This window comes from Phyllopteryx taeniolatus, chromosome 6 (assembly GCF_024500385.1).
Source record: "Phyllopteryx taeniolatus isolate TA_2022b chromosome 6, UOR_Ptae_1.2, whole genome shotgun sequence".
NCBI classification, from domain to species: domain Eukaryota; kingdom Metazoa; phylum Chordata; class Actinopteri; order Syngnathiformes; family Syngnathidae; genus Phyllopteryx; species Phyllopteryx taeniolatus.
Window position 1 is genome coordinate 590,001 of NC_084507.1, and position 24,286 is coordinate 614,286.

A 24,286-nucleotide genomic window follows, 5' to 3' on the forward strand; every position below is an offset into this window, starting at 1 on the left:
ATCGAGGTACAAAAAATGTTATGCGTTATCGATGAACTTCTTCTTTACCTTCTTTTGAGCATATTTGAACAAAAGACATCTCAATCACAAATTTACAGTCCTTGGTCAATTGACACCTCAATTGACCCTGCATTTTTGTAACTTTTGGTAAGAGCAAGAAGCAGAAAACAGTAATGAAATTTGGATTCAAGCCCAAAAATCACTGGTCTTTTTCATTTCTCATGATATGGGACTCTACGCTGCTCACCAGAATTCTCTCTCTCTACTCACTATTGGTGCAGCCCGCTCACTATCGGATCCGCCGGGATGCACTGGTCTATGAAATTACCAACACCGGTCTAACCCGCCCCTGGCACATAGTTGCGTTGCCCACCAAGCCAGATTAACGCCAGTTACGAAAGAGACCAACTGAACAGCAAGAAATGACAAAAATCCACACATGCTGTTAGTCACTTAGTGACTACAGCTGAGTCAAGACAAGCAGGTATTTTGCAGTAGAAAAGCGTCAATCGACTTGCGGCTCATTGTGGGTCTCAGTGCCTCGCGCCTCGGTCGGGGCCCCCTTCTGGCCCTGTTCTGGTCAATGGGCTATGGTTGGTTTGGGGGGTCGGAATCAGCTGTAGGGTGGGGGTTCTTCCTCCCTTTTCTCTGTGACCCGGATTAGTATAGCTTCTTACTTCAAAGACTCTGCACATTTTTAGTACTCACAGTGTACATACTCCGCATATTGGGCACACTCATATCTCATTCAGGGTCCCCTGGGGGACTGGCACCAGGTACGGAGGGGCGGGCACAGAGCCGGGTGCTGGCACATCTTTTGGTCTGGTCGCCCCCCCCCCTTTCACTGCTCTACCGGTCCTCCAGTTTTAATGCATCATACACCCGTCAGTGGGGGGAGGGCAGGGTCGGGCTGGGGAGGACAGTCGGCCAGGTGTCCTAGCACTACGGCCTGCTCTCTGGCCCGCCATGCCTTTCTCCGGTGGATTTTTAATGCATTACATACATTCGCATATCCTTGGGGTCCTGGTTGGCCTGGATGGGGGTGACGGTTGTGGGTCAGTATCGCCCTGTGATCATCTCACCTCACCCCCACCAGTTTCTCCAATTTTAATAGTTTACACCCCACCACACACAATCACAGTACAGGGATAATGGTTGCCAGTCAGGGACTGTTCGCCCCCCCCCCTCCCATAGGGCCCCGTCTTCCTCTCTCCTCTCTTGGCTCCCCTTGGGACTGGTCGGGCTCGGGACCTCCTTGGGCCCTGGGGGGTCAGTAGCGTCCCCCTGGGACTGACTCACTGATTTGCCCCCCCCTTTTGTGGGTGGAGTTGTGGGGGGTTCACCGTTCCTTGATGTGGCGGCTCAGCAACTCCGTACACCAGTTGACTAACATGCATGTTATAAGGTGTTCATTCACTAATAAATTCAATAGACACACTAACACACTATCGGCTTTAATTGCAACAACACAGGTTATATTAACATATCAACTCACAGGTTCTTTTAGGTGTTTACTGACTAAAAGAAGAATCCCACCGCACCACTCGTCAATAGCACTGCTTTGCTAATTTTTTTCTGCCCTGTCCTGCCCTTTTCTGTCCTCTCTTACAGTATCTTGTTTTCTTGGTTAGTTATTGCATGTCCTCACCTCATTATTGCCGTTCTAGTTTGCAGTTTCGTAGATTAGAATAGTACTGCATCATACCGACTCTCATGTACAGTAATGAATTGATGTAACCAAAATATTAGACACAACATTGTGCTCACTTGCCTTCATCCAGGGCTTTCTGATGTGACTCATGTATTGTTTTGAATGAAAACATATATTTGTAAACATATTATCAATGTAGAAATGTGAATTTGCTCACTGTCCTCTACATTTGTATATTTATTCTGGGTTATACTGTATTTGCTGCTGGTTTCTTGGCAGTGAGTTCTACTCTGATTTATTTGAAGTTCTTGGTTTGTTAAATTTCCCTGGCTCTTGTAAAATCTGGGTTGTTTCTTTACTTAATCTTTGAAGACATATTTAAGTGCTGTAATCATACCAATCCGTACCAATTTATGTCCAAAAGTAACAGTGAAATAATATTTGGCTGGTAAATTTCATTCTACCTAAACTTTGTTAATTAGCACAGTTTCCTCCTTGAGGCTCACCCAAGAATAATAATATATCATAGAATATTCCAAATACTTTTTAATCACAGAGTAGTATATTTGTATTGGAGGATCCCCTCAAGATTCGAAAGCTAAAGCTGCTGTTCGCATGCCCTCCAAAGGCATTCAGTACATTCAAAATTGTCCTTCTTTTATATATGCACTTTTATATTCTGCCTATCTCTCTGTCTGTCTGTCTATCTATCTATCTATCTATCTATCTATCTATCTATCTATCTATCTATCTATCTATCTATCTATCTATCTATCTATCTATCTATCTATCTATCTATCTATCTATCTATCCTAATTGTATACTTTGTATATATATTTTTTTGTATATACTGTTTGTATTATTTTCATGCTTTGTATGTAATTTTCTTGGTGTACAGTGGACCTCCACCATTTGCGGGGGATAGGGACCGGGCTGGACCGCGAATAGCGTGAATCTGCGGATAATTGACACCTATTATAATTGCATATATATATATATCAACCGCCCGTGTATATATATATATATATATATATATATATATATATATATATATATATATATATATATATATATATATATATATATATATATATATATATATATATATATATATATATATATATATATATATATATATATATATATTGGACCTCAGAACTGTGTGGCTGAGGTTCTAAGCCACACAGTTCTGAGGACCCGGGTTCAATCCCCGGCCCCGCCTGTGTGGAGTTTGCATGTTCTCCCCGTGCCTGCGTGGGTTTTCTCCGGGCACTCCGGTTTCCTCCCACATCCCAAAAACATGCATTAATTGGAGACTCTAAATTTAGAGTCTCCAATTAATGCATTAATTAATTAATTAATGCAATTAATGCCCGTAGGTGTGAATGTGAGTGCGAACGGTTGTTTGTTTCTATGTGCCCTGCGATTGGCTGGCAACCAGTTCAGGGTGTACCCCGCCTCCTGCCCGATGATAGCTGGGATAGGCTCCAGTACGCCCGCGACCCTAGTGAGGAGAAGCGGCTCAGAAAATGGATGGATGGATAAGAGTACTGTTACATTAGAATAATATGTCTTAAGTAAAAGTAAAAAGTAGTCATTCAAATGTTTACTTGAGTAAGAGTAAGAAAGTACTCAATGAAAAAAAAAAACACTCAAGTAAAGAGTAACTTGTGAGTAACTTCTGATTCTTGTTTAAATCAGAGCATGAACATCAAATAAAATACAAAAATAATAATAATATATGGGAGTCGACACATACCTGCCACCATTTAAATTTTTAACTGCACATGCATTGGACCCTACAGAAACATTATTTGCTTTATTCACATAAATGACTTCATGAAGAAGCTGTTTGCGCAACAGACTTAGTCATCGTGTGTGCATGTGCGACACCATAGGGATAGTGCTAATTTTGCCATATCTACTGCCAAAACAACAACAGAAACAGCTGCAATTTACCGCAAGGTGTTTTCTCAAGTTAGAAGTGGGCTGAAATATCCAAATTTGCGCAGTCACAATTTATGAGCTGCATGTCAAAGCTATTGTTTTTTGGAGTCTGTAAAGAGCTGCTGGTTTTTTCTCCTCAAAATGAGTCATTTTGATTAGCTCGCGAAGGCTACGTGCGCGGTCATGTTGGCTGCCTTGTGTCGTCTAATTGGCGAATTGTAGTCAAATGACATTAAAGATCACGGATTGGTTCAACGGGCGCCCTATGCGGAAGTCGAAGCTGCAGTCTAAAAATAGAAGCCCACAATGGATAAATAAAAGTAGCAAACGGCTTTTCGATCATTGTAACGGAGTAAAAGTATCGATCCTTCACATAAATACTCAAGTAAAAGTAAAAAATACAGTGCACTTAAAGTACTCTGACAAGTACAGTTTATCGAAAATATTACTTGAGTAAATGTAACGGAGTAAATGTAGTGAGTTACTACCCACCTCTGTGTGTGTGTGTATGTATATATATATATATATATATATATATATATATATATATATATATATATATATAGTTTCATATTTTACAAAAGAACAATTCCTCTTTCAAGCTGTGTAGTTAATCTCCTCAAGTTATTATCAATTACTAGATAGTATTGTGTCACATAAAAGATTTATTACTAAGGCCATTTAACAAATACATGAACTTTCAGTGCTCCTTTAACATTTGGCCAAATAACAGATGCTTTAGTACTTTACCATTGGTATGTGAGGTAATGGGAGTGATGAGTAATGAAGTGACGGATTACAGGAGTCAAGGGGCCTTGTGTCGGCACTGTGACAGCTCTACAGTGACATCAGCCCAAAGGGAGGAACTAATAGGGGTGTAGCAATGCCATTTGTTATGTGATGTCACCTGCCTCACTCTTTAGACCCATCAGTGCATTTCACCCATACAGTAAGACTAAATGTCACCATTTGCTTTAATTTTTTTCATGACAAGTTTATATATCATTTTAAAGTGTATTCTCCTGAAGACAGTGATGTAATGACCTGCTTAAAGTCCACCGCTTCCATTTGCCTGTGAATGTGCCTGCGTGGGTTTTTTCCAGGTACTCCGGTTTCCTCCCACCTGCCAAAAACATGCACGGTAGGTTGATTGAAGACTCTAAATTGCCCGTAGCTGTGAATGTGAGTGCGAATGGTTGTTTGTTTATCTGTGCCCTGCGATTGGCTGGTGACCAGTTCAGGGTGTATCCCGCCTCTCGTCCGAAGAGAGCTGGGATAGGCTCCAGTACGCCCACGACCCTAGTGAGGATAAGCGGTACAGAAAAGGGATGGATGGATGTCACTTGTCTAAACATTTTCTCATGTATCAAACATGAACAGTGTTCTTACCTTTGAATTTGTAATACACACAATCCAAGACATTTCAAACAATACAATAGCATATATTTCTTACTCACTCACAATTAGCATAGTAAAAGCAAAACCTTGGTAAGGAAAATAATGTGGCTTAATTGTCATGGTCACTGGAATAACAGCAATTAAAATATAGTTCGGTATTCAGTGTTTGACAACAAGGGCTGGATGATGTAACAATCTCTCAGAGACATTAGTCCGTTTAATCGAGGTTCCACCGTGGTCAAATTAAATATCACAATTGCACAAAATACGGCACTCTTTTTAGGGAACGCAACAGCCAATGGTCTGAATTATTGGCATTTATGTGAAAGGCCGTGTAAATGCTTTTTTTTTTTTATCAAACTCATATTTAAAGGAGTTTGACTTGCCAGGATGTCCGTAGGCACAGGTTGAGCTGCACTGTGTTTGTTTAAGGAGTAGCCGTTTGGCTGGAGCGCGACCCACTTAAACTTCCTGTTCCTTACCTTACACTGTATATGGTCCGTGTGGGAATACGTATGGTCGATAGATGTACTATACTGAATGCGAATAAATATATGAATACACCATCAAGTCATCATGTTTCTGATGCATGTCAGTCAAGGAAATGTAATTTTCCAAATTAAAAGAAAGTCTGCCGCAGGCTGCACATTAAATATACTGTGTCTGGGGGTATATGGTTTCTGTTTCTGTTCCATTCCTACACCGGTGACCCAATCCGAATTTGTATGTAAGTCAAAACACACCATAGTCTATCACTAAACTATGCTCACTCTGCATTCAAGTCATAATAGCATAACACCAAATATTATATGAAAAAACTCTTTTAGACCCGATTCCAATCTGGGGACATCCATATCTGTGCATTTTTTTGGTGTTTTTTTTGTTTTTGTTTTATCTTTACACTGCTATAACCCATAATTAAATTGGGTTACTTGTGTCAGTTGAACCATGTTGTGTAAATCCACATTAGTTGTTTTAGGCTCTAACTTCCTCATTACCGCACACACAATCAAATGGATGGATGGATATGTGTAAGTTCTATTATCTCAAATCATTTTTCCACTATTACACAGAATATATTGGTATTGCGATATTGAGCTATATATTAGGAGTGTGTTTCTGCTGAATGTAAAAATGTGTCTTCTACCCACAATTTGGATCAGTGTGGGTGAAACCTTGTAGTGAACTTCTACTCAATGCAGCCAGTGTTGTGTCAAAGCACAGCACACTCATTCACAAGAGTCTGAAGCTGTTTGTGTAAACGGTTTTCATTCAGATCCCCTTGGGGCTGGAAGTTTGACTTTGTCTGTTGACAGATGGGAAAGAAATTAACAAGAGCATCATTAGTCTTAGCTTATCGTGCTACTGCTGCTTGCTTTATAATGGTTAAGGATGTGAAGTGATCAGCACCAGAGCACCAGGAGGATTAATGGTTTTGTGCATGTGAAAGGTTCCAATAAACTGAAGTTTATCCGGAGTTTAAATTATCAATCATTTCATTTCAAACCTTTATTTAAGATCCTTGAAGGCAAGCCCTCATTTTCAAAGATGTTGGGCGAACGTACAGAAACGAAAGAGAGTAGACATTATTAAAATGTTAAATTAAATCAGTTACATGATTATAAAACACTAATATTCAAAAGCAAAATAGTTATTTTATTTTATTATTATTAAAATGGTACATGGTAACACTTGTATTGTTGTGTTTGAGTGACTGTTGTAGAGTATTCCAAGAGTATGTCGCAGAATGTTTTTTTAAAGCAGTATCACTAAGTTAGTTCAGGAAATAAGAACAGTCACGAGAACGTGATGAGTGGTTATTATGAGGCCAGTTTAATAAACTGCTGATATATGTTGGCATGTTGCCTTTCAAGACTTCAAAAATGAAGATGAGCTAGTGCATATCTCATTGTACAGATAAAAGGTGCCCATCCTATCTTCCGATATAAAGTGCAGTAATGCGTGGAGTAGCTGTCGCCAGTAATGAATCTAAGTGCAGAGTGAAAAACAGTCCAGTGGTTTTAGTGTGGCGACAGAGGCATGACTATAGATAATGTCACCAATTACCATAACCCAGAACTAAGAAAAACTGCTTCAACCAACCATTTCATCCACAGTTGTGTCAAATTTTTTCGGTTCTGGTATAGATATCCAACTTTTTGCTTTTGTTTACTTGGGAGTGTATATACTACATATGAGTTTTAAATGTAAGTTTTTGGTTGCAGATGGGAATACCTCGTGTTGGGTCGTATCCGCATTAAGGGCCAGTTTCAGGTTGAGAAGTGATTGTTGTAGTATGTTAAAGTCTTGCTGGATGATTGTGATGGCAGAGTTTGCGGTGTTGGAGGAGCAATACAGAATTGTATCATCTACCTAATGATGCGCATTGCAATCTTTTATTTTTTATGTAAATAGTGAACAGGTTAGTAGTTATTGAGCCTTGTGGAACACCCTTAGTTAATGGTTGGAAAGCAGACAGAGTTACCGTGAGTCACACATTGTTACTGTTGGGATACACTGTAGATAATTTTGAAACAAGGAACAGGGGTTGAAGCTAACGTCAGTCAGCCTTTATAGCAGCAGAGCATGGTCAACAGTATCAAACAGTATCATTGGTAAGATCGATGAATAAGGAGGCACAGTATTTCCAGAGGTCCATAGCACATGTGATTAACTGCTGTAGTAGTGCTCGTGGTGCTATTTTTTGGAAACCAGACTGATGAGGACTCAGCATGTCATTTTGTGAAAAGAAAGAGTCATACTATTTTGATGACGGATTCCACGACGTTCCTTTTGCTCCTTTTCAAACTTTCAGAACTAAAAAATGCCAAACGTTTGCTGTCCTTGACCATTTGAGTTGATGGAGAGAATGCTTGGTGAAGTAAGCTCTGCTGATCTTTTAGTCCTGTTTACAGACATCTTTTGCGTCAGTTTCCCGCACCAGTACACACCACATTATCCACTTGCCTTCTCTCGCACCTTGACTGTGAAGCTGGGAAGGAGTTCACAACCATGGAGAGTATCGGAATCGTGTGCCGCTCCAGCAGTCCATGGGCTACATATGGTGACCAAGACTCACAGCAGTTGGCGCCCCGTAGTGATTTCCAGGACAATGCCATGACCCCCAACAGGTACCCTGTGCCACACATACAGGACTTCTCTGCTCACCTGGTGGGCTGCACCCACATTTCCAAGGCAGTTTGACAGCGTGAGGGGCAGCTGTGGCGAAGGATGCCTTCTGAATTCCACGATCATCTCTACAGTCTTGAGCGTGTTCATCTCCAGGTTGTGTCGCCGCACCACAGCTCCAGCCGCTCCACTTCCTTTCGATATGCCGACGCGTCACCATCTTTGATGAGGCCGATGACTGTGGTGTCGTCTGCAAACTTCAGGAGTATGAGGTGTTGAGTGTTGAGGTGCAGTCATTTGTGTAGAGAGAGAAGAGCAGCGGAGAGAGGACACAACCTTGGGGCGCCCCGGTGCTGGTGGTGCGTGTAGATGAGGTGGCCTCCCCCAGCCTCACCTGCTGTGTCCTGCCCGTCAGGAAGCTGTAATCCACTGGCAGATGGCAGGCGAGACGCTGCGCTGTAGAAGCTTGGAGGAGAGGAGTTCGGGGATGATGGTGTTGAACGCAAAGCTGAATTCCACGACCAGGGTCCTCGCATAGGTCCCCGCGCCAATGAGGTGTTCTAGGATGAAGTGCAGTCCGATGTTGACTGCATCATCCGCAGACCTGTTTGCTCGGTAGGCAAACTGCAGGGGGTCCAGCAGGGGACCTGTGACGTTCTTGAGGTGGTCCAGCATGAAGCGTTCAAAGGACTTCATGACCACAGATGTCAAGGCGACAGGCCTGTAGCCATTCAGACCCGAGATTGCAGGTTTCTTGGTGACTGGGATGATGGTGGAGCGTTTATAACAAGATGGTACTTTACACAGTTCCAGAGATCTATTGAAGATCTGTGTGAAGACTGGAGAGAGCTGATCCGCGCAGACTTTGAGGCAGGATGGGGACACAAGGTCTGGACCTGCCGCTTTGTTGATCTTTTGTTGTTTGAAGATGCGTCTCACATCCTGTTCGTGGATGGTCAATGCAGAAGTCAGAGGTGTGATGGTGGTCGGTAGTGCGTCTGGGTGGGTGTGGGGTGTGAAAGTGTGTTTTTCAAACCTGCAGTAGAATTATCAAGTTGTCAGCGAGTCTTCTATTGTTCTCAGCTTGGGGGGTTGGTCGCTTGTAATTGGTTAGCGATTGTAATGCATTCCAGACTGATTTAGAGTCGTTAGTGGCAACCTGTTTTTCTAACTTTACTTCATAGTTTTTGGGGCCCGGCCAGGCACAGCCCGAAAGGGCAACGTGGGTCCCCCTTCCCATGGGCTCAGCACCTGTGGGAGGGGCCATAGGGGTCAGGTGGTCCGGGAGGATCTCAGAGTAGAGCCACTGCTCCTCCACATCAAGAGGAGCCAGATGAGGTCGCTGGGGCATCTGATTCGGATGCCTCCCAGACACCTCCCTGGTGAGGTGTTCCGGGCACGACCCACCGGGAGGAGACACCGGTGACGACCCAGGACACGCTGGAGCGACTACGTCCTCCAGCTGTCCTGGGAATGCGTTGGGATCCCTCCGGAAGAGCTGGATGAAGTGGCTGGGGAGTGGGAAGTCTGGGCATCCCTGCTAAAGCTACTGCCTCCGTGACCCGACCTCGGATAAGCGGTAGAATATGGATGGCTGGATGGACTTCATAGTTTCTCTTTGCAATGTTAATTTCTTGAGTCAGCTGGTTTCTTGCGCGATTATACAGGGCCCTGTCCCCACCTGAGTACAAGGTGGGTGAGACCGTTTGCCTTTCCTCCCGTGACATCCCGCTCCAAACAGAATCCCGCAAACTCACTCCGCACTTTATCACTAAAATGATCAATCCCACGTCCGTTCAACTTCAGCTCCCTCAGTCTCTGAAATTTCATCCGACCTTCCACGTGCCATTGCTCAAGTCTTTCTCCACCTGCGCTCTGAGCCCTCCGGCCGTACCCCATCCGCCCCCCACCCCGTGTTATTGACAACCATCTGGCCTCCTCGATGTGAGGCCCAGGGAATGGTTTTCGTGCACCCGGTGGACTGGGAGGGATATGGTCTGGAGGAGCGTTCCTGGATTTCCCAAAAGTTGATCCTCAACGACTCCCTTCTGTCTGACTTTTATGCGACTCACCTGGGGAAGCCTGGCAGGACGTCGGGGGGCGTCCGTTGAGAGGGGGGTACTCTCATGAGCTGCCCTGCAGTACTATTGTTGGAGCCTGGGTGGCGCTTTGCGCCCTCTCGCCCTCTCTCTTTACAGCACTTCCTCGGCCACACACCTGTCACCAATCAGCCCTTGTTATCACCTGCATTTAAGCGTGCGTGATCCCGGAAATCCTTCACCAGTGCTACAAAGGCTCCCCAGTCTCCAAGTAAGCTACGCAATTCCTAGTTATAGGTATAACGCATCTCAAGGACCATCTCCATTTCTCTTTTGAATAACCCACAGTGACCTTTGGGATCTTCTTTACCTCTCTCACCAAGGCTCTTCTCCCCCAATTGCTCAGTTTGGCCGGACGGCCAGCTCTAGGAAGGGTTCTGATCGTCCTAAATGTCTTCCATTTCAGGATTATGGAGGCCACTGTGCTCTTTGGAACCTTAAGTGCAGCAGATTTTTTTTGGTAACCTTGGCCAGATCTGTGCCTTGGTACAATTCTGTCGCTGAGCTCTTCAGGCAGTTCCGTTGAACTTCTGATTCTCATTTGCTATGACATGCACTGTGAGCTATAAGGCCAAAAGATTAACAAAGCGGCAGGCCCGGACCACGTGTCCCCATCCTGCCTCAAAGTCTGCGCGGACCAGCTCGCTCCAGTCTTCACTCAGATCTTCAACAGATCTCTGGAAATGTGCGAAGTTCCATCCTGTTTCAAACGCTCCACCATCATTCCAGTCCCCAAGAAACCTGCAATCTCGGGTCTGAATGACTACAGGCCTGTCGCTTTGACATCTGTGGTCATGAAGTCCTTTGAACGTCTCGTACTGGACCACCTCAAGAGTGTCACAGGTCCCCTGCTGGACCCCCTGCAGTTTGACTACCAAGCGAACAGATCTGCGGATGATGCAGTCAACATGGGACTGCACCTCATCCTAGAACACCTCGACAGTACAGGGACCGACGCGAGGATCCTGTTCGTGGACTTCAGCTCAGCGTTCAACACCATCATCCCTGAACTCCTTTCATCCAAGCTTCTCCAGCTCAGCGTCTCACCTGCCATCTGCCAGTGGATTTACAGCTTTTTGACGGGCAGGACACAGCAGGTCAGGCTGGGGGAGGCCACCTCATCCACACGCAGCATCAGCACTGGGGCGCCCCAAGGTTGTGTCCTCTCTCCGCTGCTCTTCTCTCTCTACATGAACGACTGCACCTCAGCGCACTGTCAAACTCCTGAAGTTTGCAGATGACACCACTGTCATCGGCCTCATCAAGGACGGTGACAAGTCTGCATATCGACAGGAAGCGGAGCGGCTGAGCTGTGGTGCGGCCGACACAACCTGTAGCTGAACACGCTCAAGACTGTAGAGATGATCGTGGACTTCAGGAGGCATCCTTCGCCACAGCTGCCCCTCACATTGTCCAGCTGCCTTGTGTCAACCGTCGAGACCTTCAAGTTCCTGGGAATTACAATCTCTCAGGACCTGAACTGGGCGACCAACATCAACTCTGTCCTCAAAAAGGCCCGGCAGAGGATGTACTTCCTGCGGCTTCTGAGAAAGCACGGCCTGCCACCGGAGCTGCTGAGACAGTTCTACACAGCAGTCATCGAATCAGTCCTGTGTTCTTCCATCACAGTCTGGTTTGGTGCTGCTACAAAAAAGGACAAACTCCGACTGCAACGGACAATCAAAACTGCTGAAAGGATTGTCGGTACCACCCTACCCACCCTTGAGGACTTGCACGCTGCCAGAACTAAGACAACGGCGTGCAAAATCCTCTCGGACCCTCCGCACCCCGGTCACCAGCTCTTCCAGCTCCTTCCCTCAGGTAGGCGCTACCGATCAATGCAAACTAGAACTAGTTGACATTCCAACAGCTTCTTCCCTCTTGCAATCAACTTCTTAAACAGCTAACCTATAATTCCATTACAACAAGCTGGCAATTTTTTGACTTGAGTTCATTGTCACATTTCTGTGGGGCCAATTATGTATTACTCGTGCACTCACTGTAGTTGTCTCGCCATGCTGCACTACTTGCATATACTGGCCACTCATGCCAGAGTAGCATCTGCTCCATTTGCACACTGATTGAGGAGTATCTGTAACATTTGCACAACCATTGTCCCAGATACTACTACTACTCGTCACTTTAAACCGCATACACTCCTTGAAGTCTCAGCGCCCTTTGCACAATGGTCATTGCACCGGACTATTGCGATATTAGTCATTCGAACTGCTCTAAGTGCTAGAGGACTCTGCATCTTTTTGCACAATTGTTTTTTGTCAATGTCTTTATGTCTCCAAAGTGTTCTGTAAATTGACTGTCTGTTGTACTAGAGCAGCTCCAACTACCGGAGACAAATTCCTTGTGTGTTTTGGACATACTTGGCAAATAAAGATGATTCTGATTCTGATTCTGATTAATGAATGCGATTATCCTGTTCGTGGACTTCAGATCAGCGTTCAACACCATCATCCCTGAACTCCTTTCCTCCAAGCTTCTCCAGCTCAACATCTCGCCTGGCATCTGCCAGTGGATTTACAGCTTCTTGACGGACAGGACACAGCAGGTGAGGCTGGGAGAGACCACCTCATCCACACGCAGCATCAGCACTGGGGCACCTCAAGGTTGTGTCCTCTCTCCGCTGCTCTTCTCTCTCTACACGAACGACTGCACCTCAATGCACCCGGCTGTCAAACTCCTGAAATTTGCAGATGACACCACTGTCATCGGCCTCATCAAGGACGGTGACGAGTCTGCATATCGACAGGAAGTGGAGCGGCTGGAGCTGTGGTGCGGCTGACACAACCTGGAGCTGAACACGCTCAAGACTGTAGAGATGATTGTGGACTTCAGGAGGCATCCTTCGCCACAGCTGGCCCTCACGCTGTCCAGCTGCCTTGTGTCAACCGTCGAGACCTTCAAGTTCCTGGGAATTACAGTCTCTCAGGACCTGAAGTGGGTGATCAACATCAGCTCCGTCCTCAAAAAGGCCCAGCAGAGGATATACTTCCTGCGGCTTCTGAGAAAGCACGGCCTGCCACCGGACCTGCTGAGACAGTTCTACACAGCGGGTCGAATCAGTCCTGTGTTCTTCCATCACAGTCTGGTTTGGTGCTGCTACAAAAAAGGACAAACTCTGACAATCAAAACTGCTGAAAGGATTGCACGCTGCCAGAACTAAGACAAGAGCGTGCAAAATCCTCTCGGACCCTTCACATCACTGGCTCTAACGGCTCCCTCCCTCAGGTAGGCGCTCCCGATCAATGCAAACTAGAACTAGCAGACATTCCAACCGCTTCTTCCCTCTTGCAATCAACTTCTTAAACAGCTAACTTACAATTCCATTGCAACATGCTGCCAATTTCTTTTGTCTGAGTTTGTTGTCACATTTCTGTCAGGCCAATTATATACTACTCGTGCACTCACTGTAGTCGTCTCGCCACGCTGCACTATTTGCATATCTGTTGTTGACCAATACTGGCCACTCATGCCAAAGTAGCATCTTCCCCATTTGCACACTGACTGAGTATCTGCAACATTTGCACAATCAACATTGTCCCAGATTATCGCGCTACTCGTCACTTTAAACTGCATACACTCCTTGAAGTCTCGGCGCCCTTTGCACAATGGTCATTGCACCGGACTATTGCAATATTAGTATTTCGAACTGCTCTAAGTGCTAGAGGACTCTGCATCTTTTTGCACAATTGTCCAAAAAATAAATTTAAAAATTGTTCCGGCATTACCAGATGACGAGCAACCCTTTATTGCTTAGTGACTGTTTTTCTCAATGTCTTTATGTCTCAAAAGTGTTCTCTGTCCAATCAGTATAATCAAACACTGCTGGACTCCAATGAAGGTGTAGAACCATTTTAAGGATGATCAGAAGAAATGGACAGCACCCGAGTTAAATATGTCACAGCAAAGGGTCTGAATACTTACGGCTGTGTGATATTTCAGTTTTTCTTTTTTAATAAATCAGCAAACATTTCAACAATTACCTTCTGTCAATATGGGATGCTGTGTACATTAATGAGGAAAAAATGAACAAATGGCTGCAATATAACAAAGTGAAAAATTGAAGGGGGTCTGAAAACTTTCCGTACCCACTGTATATATAGGAAAATGAGAGAGAAGGAAGAGTAGAAGAGGCAAGTGTGGTGGACCAGGAAGTAGCAATGATTAGTAAGGGGGAAGTTCGAAAGGCACTAAAGAGGAAGAAAAATGGAAAGGTAGTTGGTCCTGATGACATACCTGTGGAGGTATGGAAGCATCTAGGAGAGGTGTCTGTGGAGTTTTTGACCAGCTTCTTCAACATAATTCTATCGGGTGAGAACATGCCTGAGGAATGGAGGAAAAGTGTGCTGGTGCCCCTTTTTAAGAACAAGGGTGATGTGCAGAGCTGTGGGAACTATAGAGGCATAAAGTTGATGAGCCACACAATGAAGTTACGGGAAAGAGTAGGGGAGGCTAGACTGAGGAAAAAGGTATTTGCGAGCAACGGTAAGGTTTCATGTAAGAAAGAGTACCACAGATGCATTAGTTGCCTTGAGGGTGTTGATGGAGAAGTACAGAGAAGGTCAGAAGGATCTACATTGTGTCTGTAGATCTAGAGAAAGACGATGACAAGAGTACCAGGAGAGGAACTGTGATACTGCATGCGGAATTCTGAAGTGGCAGAGAAGTATGTTAGAATAGTACAGGACATGTATGAGGGCAGCACAACAGTGGTGAGGTGTGCTGTAGGTATGACAGAGGAGTTTAAAGTGGAGGTGGGACTGCATCAGGGATCAGCCCTGAGCCCCTTCCTGTTTGCAGTGGTGATGGATAGGCTGACAGATGAGGTTAGACTGGAATCCCCGTGGACCATGACGTTCACAGACGACATTGTGATCTGCAGTGAAAGCAGGGAGCAGGTGGAGGAGCAGTTAGAAAAGTGGAGGAATGCACCGGAAAGGAGAGATATGAAGATTAGCTGAAGTAAAACAGAATATATGTGCATGAATGAGAGGGGTGGTGTGCGAAGAGTGAGGCTACAGGGAGAAGAGATAGTGAGGGTGGAGGACGTTTAATACTTGGGGTCAACATCCCAGAGCAATGGTGAGTGTGGTAAGGAAGTGAAAAAACGGGGCCAAGCAGTCTAGAATGGGTGGAGGAAGATTTCAGTTGTATTATGTGACAGTAGAGTCTCTGCGAGGATGAAGGTTTATAAGACATGATGTACGGATTAGAGCCAGTGGCACTGATTAGAGACAGTGGCACTGAAGAAACAACAGGAAGCAGAGCTGCAGGTGGCAGAAATGAAGATGTTGAGGTTCTCTCTCGGAGTGAACAGGTTAGATAGGATTAGAAATGAGCTCATCAGAGGGACGACCAAGGTTAAATGTTTTGGAGACAAAGAGAGAGCAGACTTCGATGGATTGGACACATCCAGAGGAGAGATAGAGAGTATATTGGTAGAAGGATGATGAGGATGGAGCTGCCAGGCAAGAGAGCTTGAGGAAGACCAAAGAGAAAGCTGATAGATGGAGAGAGGGAAGACACAAGAACAGTTGGTGTTTACATGGAAAAGGATGACATGCTGTGGCGACCCCTAACGGGCCCCTAAAACGGACCCCGATATAATGGATATCGGCTATAACGGACCGTCGGGACTGAACAATGTGTCCAAAAATAGTTTCCATTTGTCATTTAAACTGCCGTTGACAAAGTCTGTTAGTTCCAGAATTGGACATTGTAGTTTACTGCCGCTGTGGATCAATGTAGGCAGAGAATGGGACTGATGTTTTTCCAGGTCACAGATATGCCGTGCCTACGTGGCGACCATGTTTAATGTGGGGCATAACGTGGCGGGCGTGTCATGATGGATATATCTATTGCCTATTGTACATAGAATTGCAGGAATTGAACCCCGGTCCCCAGAACTGTGAGGCAGATGTGGTAACCAGTCGCCCAACCGTGTAGGTGTGTGTGTGTGTGTGTGTGTGTGTGTGTGTGTGTGTGTGTGTGTGTGTGCGCAATGTCATTGAGTGACTGCCGTTTTTTTGCTTTGCTGTAGAAAATGCAAGGATAAAGAGATGGACACTCTGGCAGCAGAGATATTTCACAGGGGACTGTAAGAAACCCAAGACTTGGCTGAACAAACCCTCCGAAGCTGAATCAGTAAATCTGACACAATAAATCCTTCTTTTGCTGTATTTTTGCCTTGCAGTCTTCCACATGGAAACTTCAATTCCACTTGAATAGTAACGATTCTCACTGGATTGGCGGGATCCAAGACAAATGTATGATAAATTATATTGATTTAATAAATAATATTAAATGCGTTTTACAGCAGGCCCCAACTATACAATTTGGCCCATCCATATTGTATAATGCACACAGAATAAAAGGAAAGTGAGCGTACACTCACAGTGGGACAGTTCATTCGTGCCATGACTCCCTTCTTCTGTCCCTCGTTGTTCCGCACTCACACGTCATCCGTACTTCACCACATTTACATGTGCAATAACTTCATAGTACTACACTGTCTTACTTTACTGTTGGTGCAACTTTCCTCACTTTCTGGCTTATTTTGAATCATGATGGATATTTATAATGTGCATATGGATATTATCATTAATAATTGGTGAGTTATCTTTAGGCGGCACGGTGGAAGACTGGTTAAAGCGTCAGCCTCACAGTTCTGAGGACCCGGGTTCAATCCCCGGCCCCGCCTGTGTGGAGTTTGCATGTTCTCCCCGTGCCTGCGTGGGTCTTATCCGAGCACTCCGGTTTCCTCCCACATCCCAAAAACATGCATTAATTGGAGACTCTAAATTGCCCGTAGGCATGACTGTGTGTGTGAATGGTTGTTTGTTTCTATGTTCCCTGCAATTGGCTGGCAACCAGTTCAGGGTGCACCCCGCCTCCTGCCCGATGACAGCTGGGATAGGCTCCAGCATGCCCGCGACCCTAGTGAGGAGAAGCGGCTCAGAAAATGGATGGATGGATGGAGTTATCTTTAACAAATGCAAATAGAAATGAGAAATGTAAACATGGTTTAAGAGTTATGCTATGCAACAATGTTCATGCTTGTGGACAGTTGATCACAAATTCGTTTTAAAGTTGCAATATTTTACTCAATTACGGGGGCTATTTCTGTACTTAAGCCATACATAAGGCGCACTGTATTATTCAGTGCATGCTAAAACAAGGTAACAGAAGCAAAACAGTGAGTTTGGTTGAACTTTATTCTATTACGTATTTAAAAATACACTCACATTATTTTTTTATCAATCTTTTGTCACAAATCCATCAAAGTCCTCATCTGTATCTGAATTGAACAGCTGGGCAATTTCGCCATCAAACATGCCGGGTTCCCTCTCTGTTCAGCAATGATGCCGGCTTTCGGGAAAACTCGGACAACAGTCAAAGCAGATACCTTAGCCCTGGCATCCAGAATCCATTCACATATGGTGGCGTAACTCGCCCGGCGCTGCCGCCCAGTCTTAGTAAAGGTGTGTTCGCCGTCTCTCATCCATTGCTCCCACGCCGCTCGCAACTTCACTTTGAACACCCTGTTTACACCAATGTCCAGCAGTTGGAGTTCTTTTTTTTAATCCTCCCGGAATGATGGCAAGCTCCTAATTAATTTGCTTCACTTGGTTTTTCACAGTAGCGCTGATTTGTGCGCGCATGGAGTCGCAGATCAACAGAGACGGTGATGTGTGGAAAAAAAACATCCGGTCTCTTTACATACACCTCTCTCAGCCACTCTCTCATTTTCTCCTCGTCCATCCAATCCTTTTAATTGGCCTTAACGATGACTCCGGCTGGAAACCTTTCTTTGGGCAGCGTCTTCCTCTTAAAAATGACCATAGGTGGTAGTTTCTGTCCATTCCTGTGGGAACCAAGAACAACAGTGAAAGCAGACTTCTCATGCCCCGTGTTGCATATGGATACCGTGCTGGTCCCTTTTTTCTCCACAGTATGGTTCAAGGGGATGTCAAAAGTGAGAGGGACCTTGTCCATGTTGGTGATGTGGTTGGGCTGGATTTTTCTGTCGGTAATCTTGTTGCTGCAGTAGGTGCGGATGATGGTCATCTTTTCTTTGTAATCCGCTGGCAGTTGCTGCGGCACATTGTCCTTGCGCGGATGGCGAGATGGCGCCTTTTCATAAAATGAAAGCACCAAGACGGACCTCCTTGAAAGTGTTCGATCTTCATGTCTTGTGGTATCGTTATTGCTTTCAGTCGAATGATGACTGTAGAGATGCTTCTCCCGGTCGGCTTTTCTTTGTTCAAGAATCCATTGTTCAAGTTGGTCTTCCAACTCTGGCCACCTCGCCTTGTTCCCGCGGAAACTCTGTTTTGTCTTTTTAACTTGACGCAGTTCATTCTCCTGCTTCCTCCACTTCCGAACCATAGATTCATTGCTTTTGAATTCTCTAACGGCTGCTCTATTCACATTTACAACCGCGTAACTGATAGCCTGTAGTTTGAATTGTGCCTCGTAAGCATGTCTCTTCACGGATGACATTTTCGGGGGACCTTAGCCAAACAAATGTTGTTTTTCAGCATACTGGTAGTACAGTATACCTACCGGAGGCGTGGCGGAGGTAAGCGTACGTACTGTACGTAGCTTTACGTAATGTTCTCTAATTGGTTTATCGCTGCCAGCGTACGTAGTGTACGTATTACGTCCCTATGTCGGCGGGAAATGTTCCGACAGTCAATCAAGCGGAGCGCTTACCAAACTCGCACAACAACATTTTTACAGATTTTGGAACTCAGTGCACACATAAGGCGCACCGGGTTAAAAGGCGCACCGTCGATTTTTGAGAAAATTAAAGGCTTTTAAGTGTGCCTTGTAGTGCTGAAAATATGGTAATATTGGCTCAATGTTGTCTCAGTAAACATGTGACATATGAATTAAAATCCACTCCAGACACTTTTCTGCCGAGAGGGCTGAAATCAGGTCCTTCAAATTTCTGGAGCTTATCTACATCACTCGTGAAGATTTCCGCCTTCCCTTTCCATTCCCCAAGCCAGTGCTGTCAACATAACAAACACGTGTGCTCTCACACTTCTACATGGAGGCAACCAATCAGAGGAAATCAGAATCATCTTTATTTGCCACGTATGTCCAAAAAACACACAAGGAATTTGTCTCCGGTAGTTGGAGCCGCTCTAGGACGACAACAGACAGTCAATTGACAGAGAACACTTTGGAGATATAAAGACATTGGCAAAAAAACAGTCACTGAGCAATAGGGGGCACTCTTAGCCAAATATGGACAAAGCAGATACAAAACTGTGTCAAACTGAAGTAGCTGTCAGAGGAGCCTTTCCTGGACACTCATGGCAAAACCAAGGTGTTTGTTTTTTAAAAAAATGAAATTGACACTTTTATACTAAGTCCATGTTAGAGAGTCACGCTATGGAGGTCTAAATAGCCTAAATATGGGACCTTTAAATTATGTAAGGGCTGTTAGATCATTTAATTATTTCACATATTGTGTATAAGAATCTCTCTCTCACTGGTTACTGAGGTTGTCTACTCTCTCGAAACACACCAAAGAACCTCATGTTCAGGCCATGTGTTAAAGACCTCAGAAGTACCTAATTCACTGTGTTGTGGGCCACTGTCAAACACTTCCCCACAACACATGGTTTCCAGTGCTACAGAAATTGCTAATGACAATTGTGTGTGTTCCGGAGCATCTGTCAGACATGTCTACACGTACTGTATGGCTGTCAGTGCTACACGTGTCACCCTGCTCATGTGGAAACATCTGTCAAACCCTTGCAGACACTAGTAGTGTTTGTGGGACTGCTACTATGCATAGCTGCTGTCATTCTGTGAAAGTGTTCTGGTACTGCGGTTCTGTTACACTAATATTAGTACATTTAGCTAAACTTCAAAGGGGCGGCACGGTGGGAGACTGGTTAGCACATCTGCCTCACAGTTCTGAGGACCGGGGTTAAAAAAAAAATTCTGAGCCACTTCTTGTCACTAGGGTCGCGGGCGTGCTGGAGCCTATCCCAGCTATCATCGGGCAGGAGGCGGGGTACACCCTGAACTGGTTGCCAGCCAATCGCAGGGCACATACAAACAAACAACCATTCACACTCACATTCACACCTATGGGCAATTTAGAGTCTTCAATGAACCTACCATGCATGTTTTTGGGATGCGGGAGGAAACCGGAGAAAACCCATGCAGGCACGGGGAGAACATGCAAACTCCACACAGGCGGGGCCGGGGATTGAACCCTGGCCCTCAGAACTGTGAGGCTGACGCTCTAACCAGTCGTCCACCGTATTGAGTAAACTTCATTGTTAAAACTAGAAATGTAGGATTGATTGAAATGCAGGTAGTGCCGGTGATATCAGGATAGGAGTGTAGAAAGTAAAGTTGTATTTGTTGTTTTTCAATTAGTTCTAATAATTATTTTTTTTAATCACCAACCTTCAAGTGTCCATGCCAGTCAGACACTAATTAATCTGTCTATTTCCTGTGTTTCAGATGTTATTTCTCCAACTCTCTTCAACCCTTACTTCAGACGGCTAATGTTTGATGTGTCCTCCATGGAGAAAAATGCCTCCAACCTGGTGAAAGCTGAGCTGAGAATCTTTCGTCTTCAAAATCCTAGTGCAAGAGTATCTGAGCAACGCATTGAGCTATACCAGGTAATACTGCTACAGGGACTCTAACGTTATTTGACTGAGATTGCTGATGGAGTTACGAAGAAAATGGTTCTCAATGGCTGTCAAAGTGGAGTTTGTTTTCAGTACTCATCTTACTGATGAAATGCATCCAAAGCTTTGACAACCGTGGAAGTATTGTGGCTAAGTCATTCGTACAATAAATACTTTGTTAACATTGTGGTGTGACGTTATAAATAAAAGGCCTCACAAGTGGTAACTGATGCCTCAGTACAATTTACTTTCATTTTGTCAAAGAACCTTAAAATGCAAGATAAATGGCAAAACCACCTATCTTACCAATTTAGAATTAACATCTTCTCGACTAAATATTTTTTTTCAGCTGCTTATTATAATAAGCAGTTATCCCTTATTTTAGTGCTAGTGCTTAAGGTCTAAACCCACAGGGAAGCAAAAGCTGACTTTTTGCATAACAAAATATATACTCTTCTTATTTGCAATAGTTAATCCAAATGCTAGCAAATGAATGCATTGAGAAATCACACACAGGTAGAGAGCACAAGATCGACTGAGCAAGTGGCAACATTTGAGCCTCATTTTCGCCAAGTAGTGCAGTTTGGTTTATTTGAGTTTGACAGCCATGTTTTTCTTAGAATTAAAAGCCACATGTGAAGATGGCTGTAGGCTCTTCACAGACCTTTGTTTCCTGGGTCACGTTGCTCATGCTGTTGTTTCACTGGTATGGTCAGAATCAGAATCATCTTTATTTGCCAAGTATGTCAAAAACACACAAGGAATTAGTCTCCTGGAGTTGGAGCCGCTCTAGTACGACAGCAGACAGTCAATTGACAGAGAACACTTTTTTGAGACATAAAGACATTGAGAAAAACAGTCACTGAGCAATAAAAGGTTGCCAGTAATTCCGGTACAATTTCTTTGTTGTTTTTTCTTTTTTTTCTTTTTTTGGACTATAATGGATGGATGGATGTGCAAAAAGATGTAGAGTCCTCTAGCAATTAGAGCAGTTTGACTGACTAATAGAGCAATAGTCCGGTGCAATGACCATTGTGCAAAGTGCGCCGAGACTTCAAGGAATATACATGCAGTTTAAAGTGACTAGTTAATCTGGGACAATGTCAATTGTGCAAATGTTGTAGATACTACTCAGTCGATTGTGCAAATGGTGCAGATAGTCCTCAGGCACATGAGTGGCCAGTATTGGTCAACGACAGAGATACAACCAGTGCAGCGTGGCGAGACTACTACAGTGAGTGCATGAGTAATGTATAATTGGCCCGACAGAAATGTGACAACAAACTCAAGACAAAAAATTGGCAGCATTTTGCAATGGAATTGCAAGTTAACTGTTTAAGAAGTTAATGGCAAGAGGGAAGAAGCTGTTGGAATGTCTACTAGTTTTAGTTTGCATTGTTCGGTAGTGCCTACCTAAGGGAAGGAGCTGGAAGAGGTGGTGACCAGGATGGGGAGGGTCCAAGAGGATTTTGCATGCTCTTGTCTTAGTTCTGGCAGCGTGCAAGTCCTCAAGGGTGGGTAGGGGGGTACAGACAATCTATTCAGCAGTTTTGATTGTCTCTTGCAGGTGGAGTTTGTCCTTTTTTGCGGCAGCACCAAACCAGACTGTGACCAGGATGTGGAAGTTAGCGCTAAACTGTTTTTCTAACTTTACTGCATAGTTTCTCTTTGCAATGTTAATTTCTTTAGTCAGCTGGTTTCTAGCACGATTATACAGGGCCCTGTCCCCACTTCAATATGTGTCCTCTTTAGCCTGACGAAGTTGCTTAAGTTTGGCAGTGAACTACGGGTTGTTGTTATTGAATGTGCGAAATGACTTGTTGGTACACACACCTCTTCACAGATACTGATATAGGATGTGACAGTGTCCGTATATTCATCCAGACTGCCAGCTGAATTTTCAAAAACACTCCAGTCTGTGGAGTCGAGACAGCTTTGAAGTTCTATATTTGCTTCGTTGGTTCACCTTTTCACTGTTTTCACCGTAGGCTTCACACATTTAAGTTCTTGCCTGTTTGTTGGTATTAAGTGAATTAAGCAGTGATCAGATGAGCCCAGGGCTACAGGAGGTATGGCACAGTATGCGTTATTTAGCGTAGTATAGCAGTGGTCTAAAATGTTATTTTCCCTGTTAGGACGGTCAATGTATTTAGGGCTTGTATTTAGGGCGTTCGTGGTTAAGTTTAGCTTTGTTAAAGTCCCGAAGAATAATGAGGGGTGAGTCTGGGTGTTTTTTTTTTTCAATTTCGTTTACTTGTTCAGCGAGCGTTAGCAGTGCGGCGTTCGTGTTAGCTCAAGGCGGAATGTAAACACCGGCGAGCATGAATGATGCGAACTCACAAGGCGAGTAGAATGGCTTACAGTTAAAAAACAGCGACTCTAAATGCGGGCTGCAGTGTGTGCTATGCCATGAGGTCCGTACACCATTTTTCATTGATTTAGAAGGATATGCCGCCGCCTTTTGTTTTCCCCGATAATTCCATGACGCGGTCTGCCCGGTGAAGATGGAAGCCGGGAAGCATAACCGGGATGCATTCACAAGCCAAGTCTCCGTGAAGCACAAGGCGGCGGAACGTCCGAAGTCTTTACTGGTCTTTATCAGAAGCTGAAGCTTGTCCATTTTGTTGGGTAGGGAGCGTAGATTCGCGAGGTGGATTGATGGAAACGCCAATCTGTATCATCTCTTGCGGAGCTTCACTTGGATGCCGGCTCGCTTCCCTCTTTGGCGCCGCCTTCGTCTCCATGCGCCATTGACCGCAGCCGCCCCCACGCCTGAGCGGATTTGCGAAAGTTGGTGAAAGAAAGTCCGGAGTAGACTCCCAGATGTTTAGAAAGTCTTCCCTTGTGTAAGTGAGTCGCGTAATGTCTCCAAAGACGAACGAAAAACACAAAATACAACAATACTGGAGAGCACGTAACCGAGGCGTCCACATGGGTAGGCCCCATCTTGGAATCACCCTATTTACTGTATGTAACTGCAATTATCCACATCCTGTATATACTGTATATGCTGCCATTCACCATTCCAAACTATCCTGTAATGAGCTGAATTAAGCAGTGACTACGGAGAGTTGAGTTGATATTGGAATTTCAGCCAGAGGAGGGAGGGACATCAACTAATGTACATGGGAACCAATAATTTGTCTAATGACTCTCACTGGGGGCAACTCCAGAGTGGAATAGAGTCCAACTACTCTCTGTGACTACAAGGTTGAATGTTGAAATCCTGTTGTGGAACAAAATATGAACACTTGTTTGAGATACCGACCACTTTAGGGTGCACCCCATCAGCTGCGATAGTCTCCAGATAAAATAGACATGGGAAGAGAAGCAACACAGAAAATGGATGGCTAAATGTCTGAGTTGCTGGGCTGCTTCCTGGG

General features: G+C 44.6%; 1 protein-coding gene across 1 annotated transcript in view; it reads left to right on the top strand.

The window, feature by feature from the left end:
* tgfb2 (transforming growth factor, beta 2) overlaps positions 1–24,286 on the top strand; it is a 72,383-nt gene that overhangs the window by 30,106 nt on the left and 17,991 nt on the right. Inside the window, exon 2 of the mRNA XM_061776694.1 lies at positions 20,731–20,894. Within this exon, the coding sequence (XP_061632678.1) occupies positions 20,731–20,894 (164 nt within the window). The remainder of the gene's footprint in view (positions 1–20,730; positions 20,895–24,286) is intronic.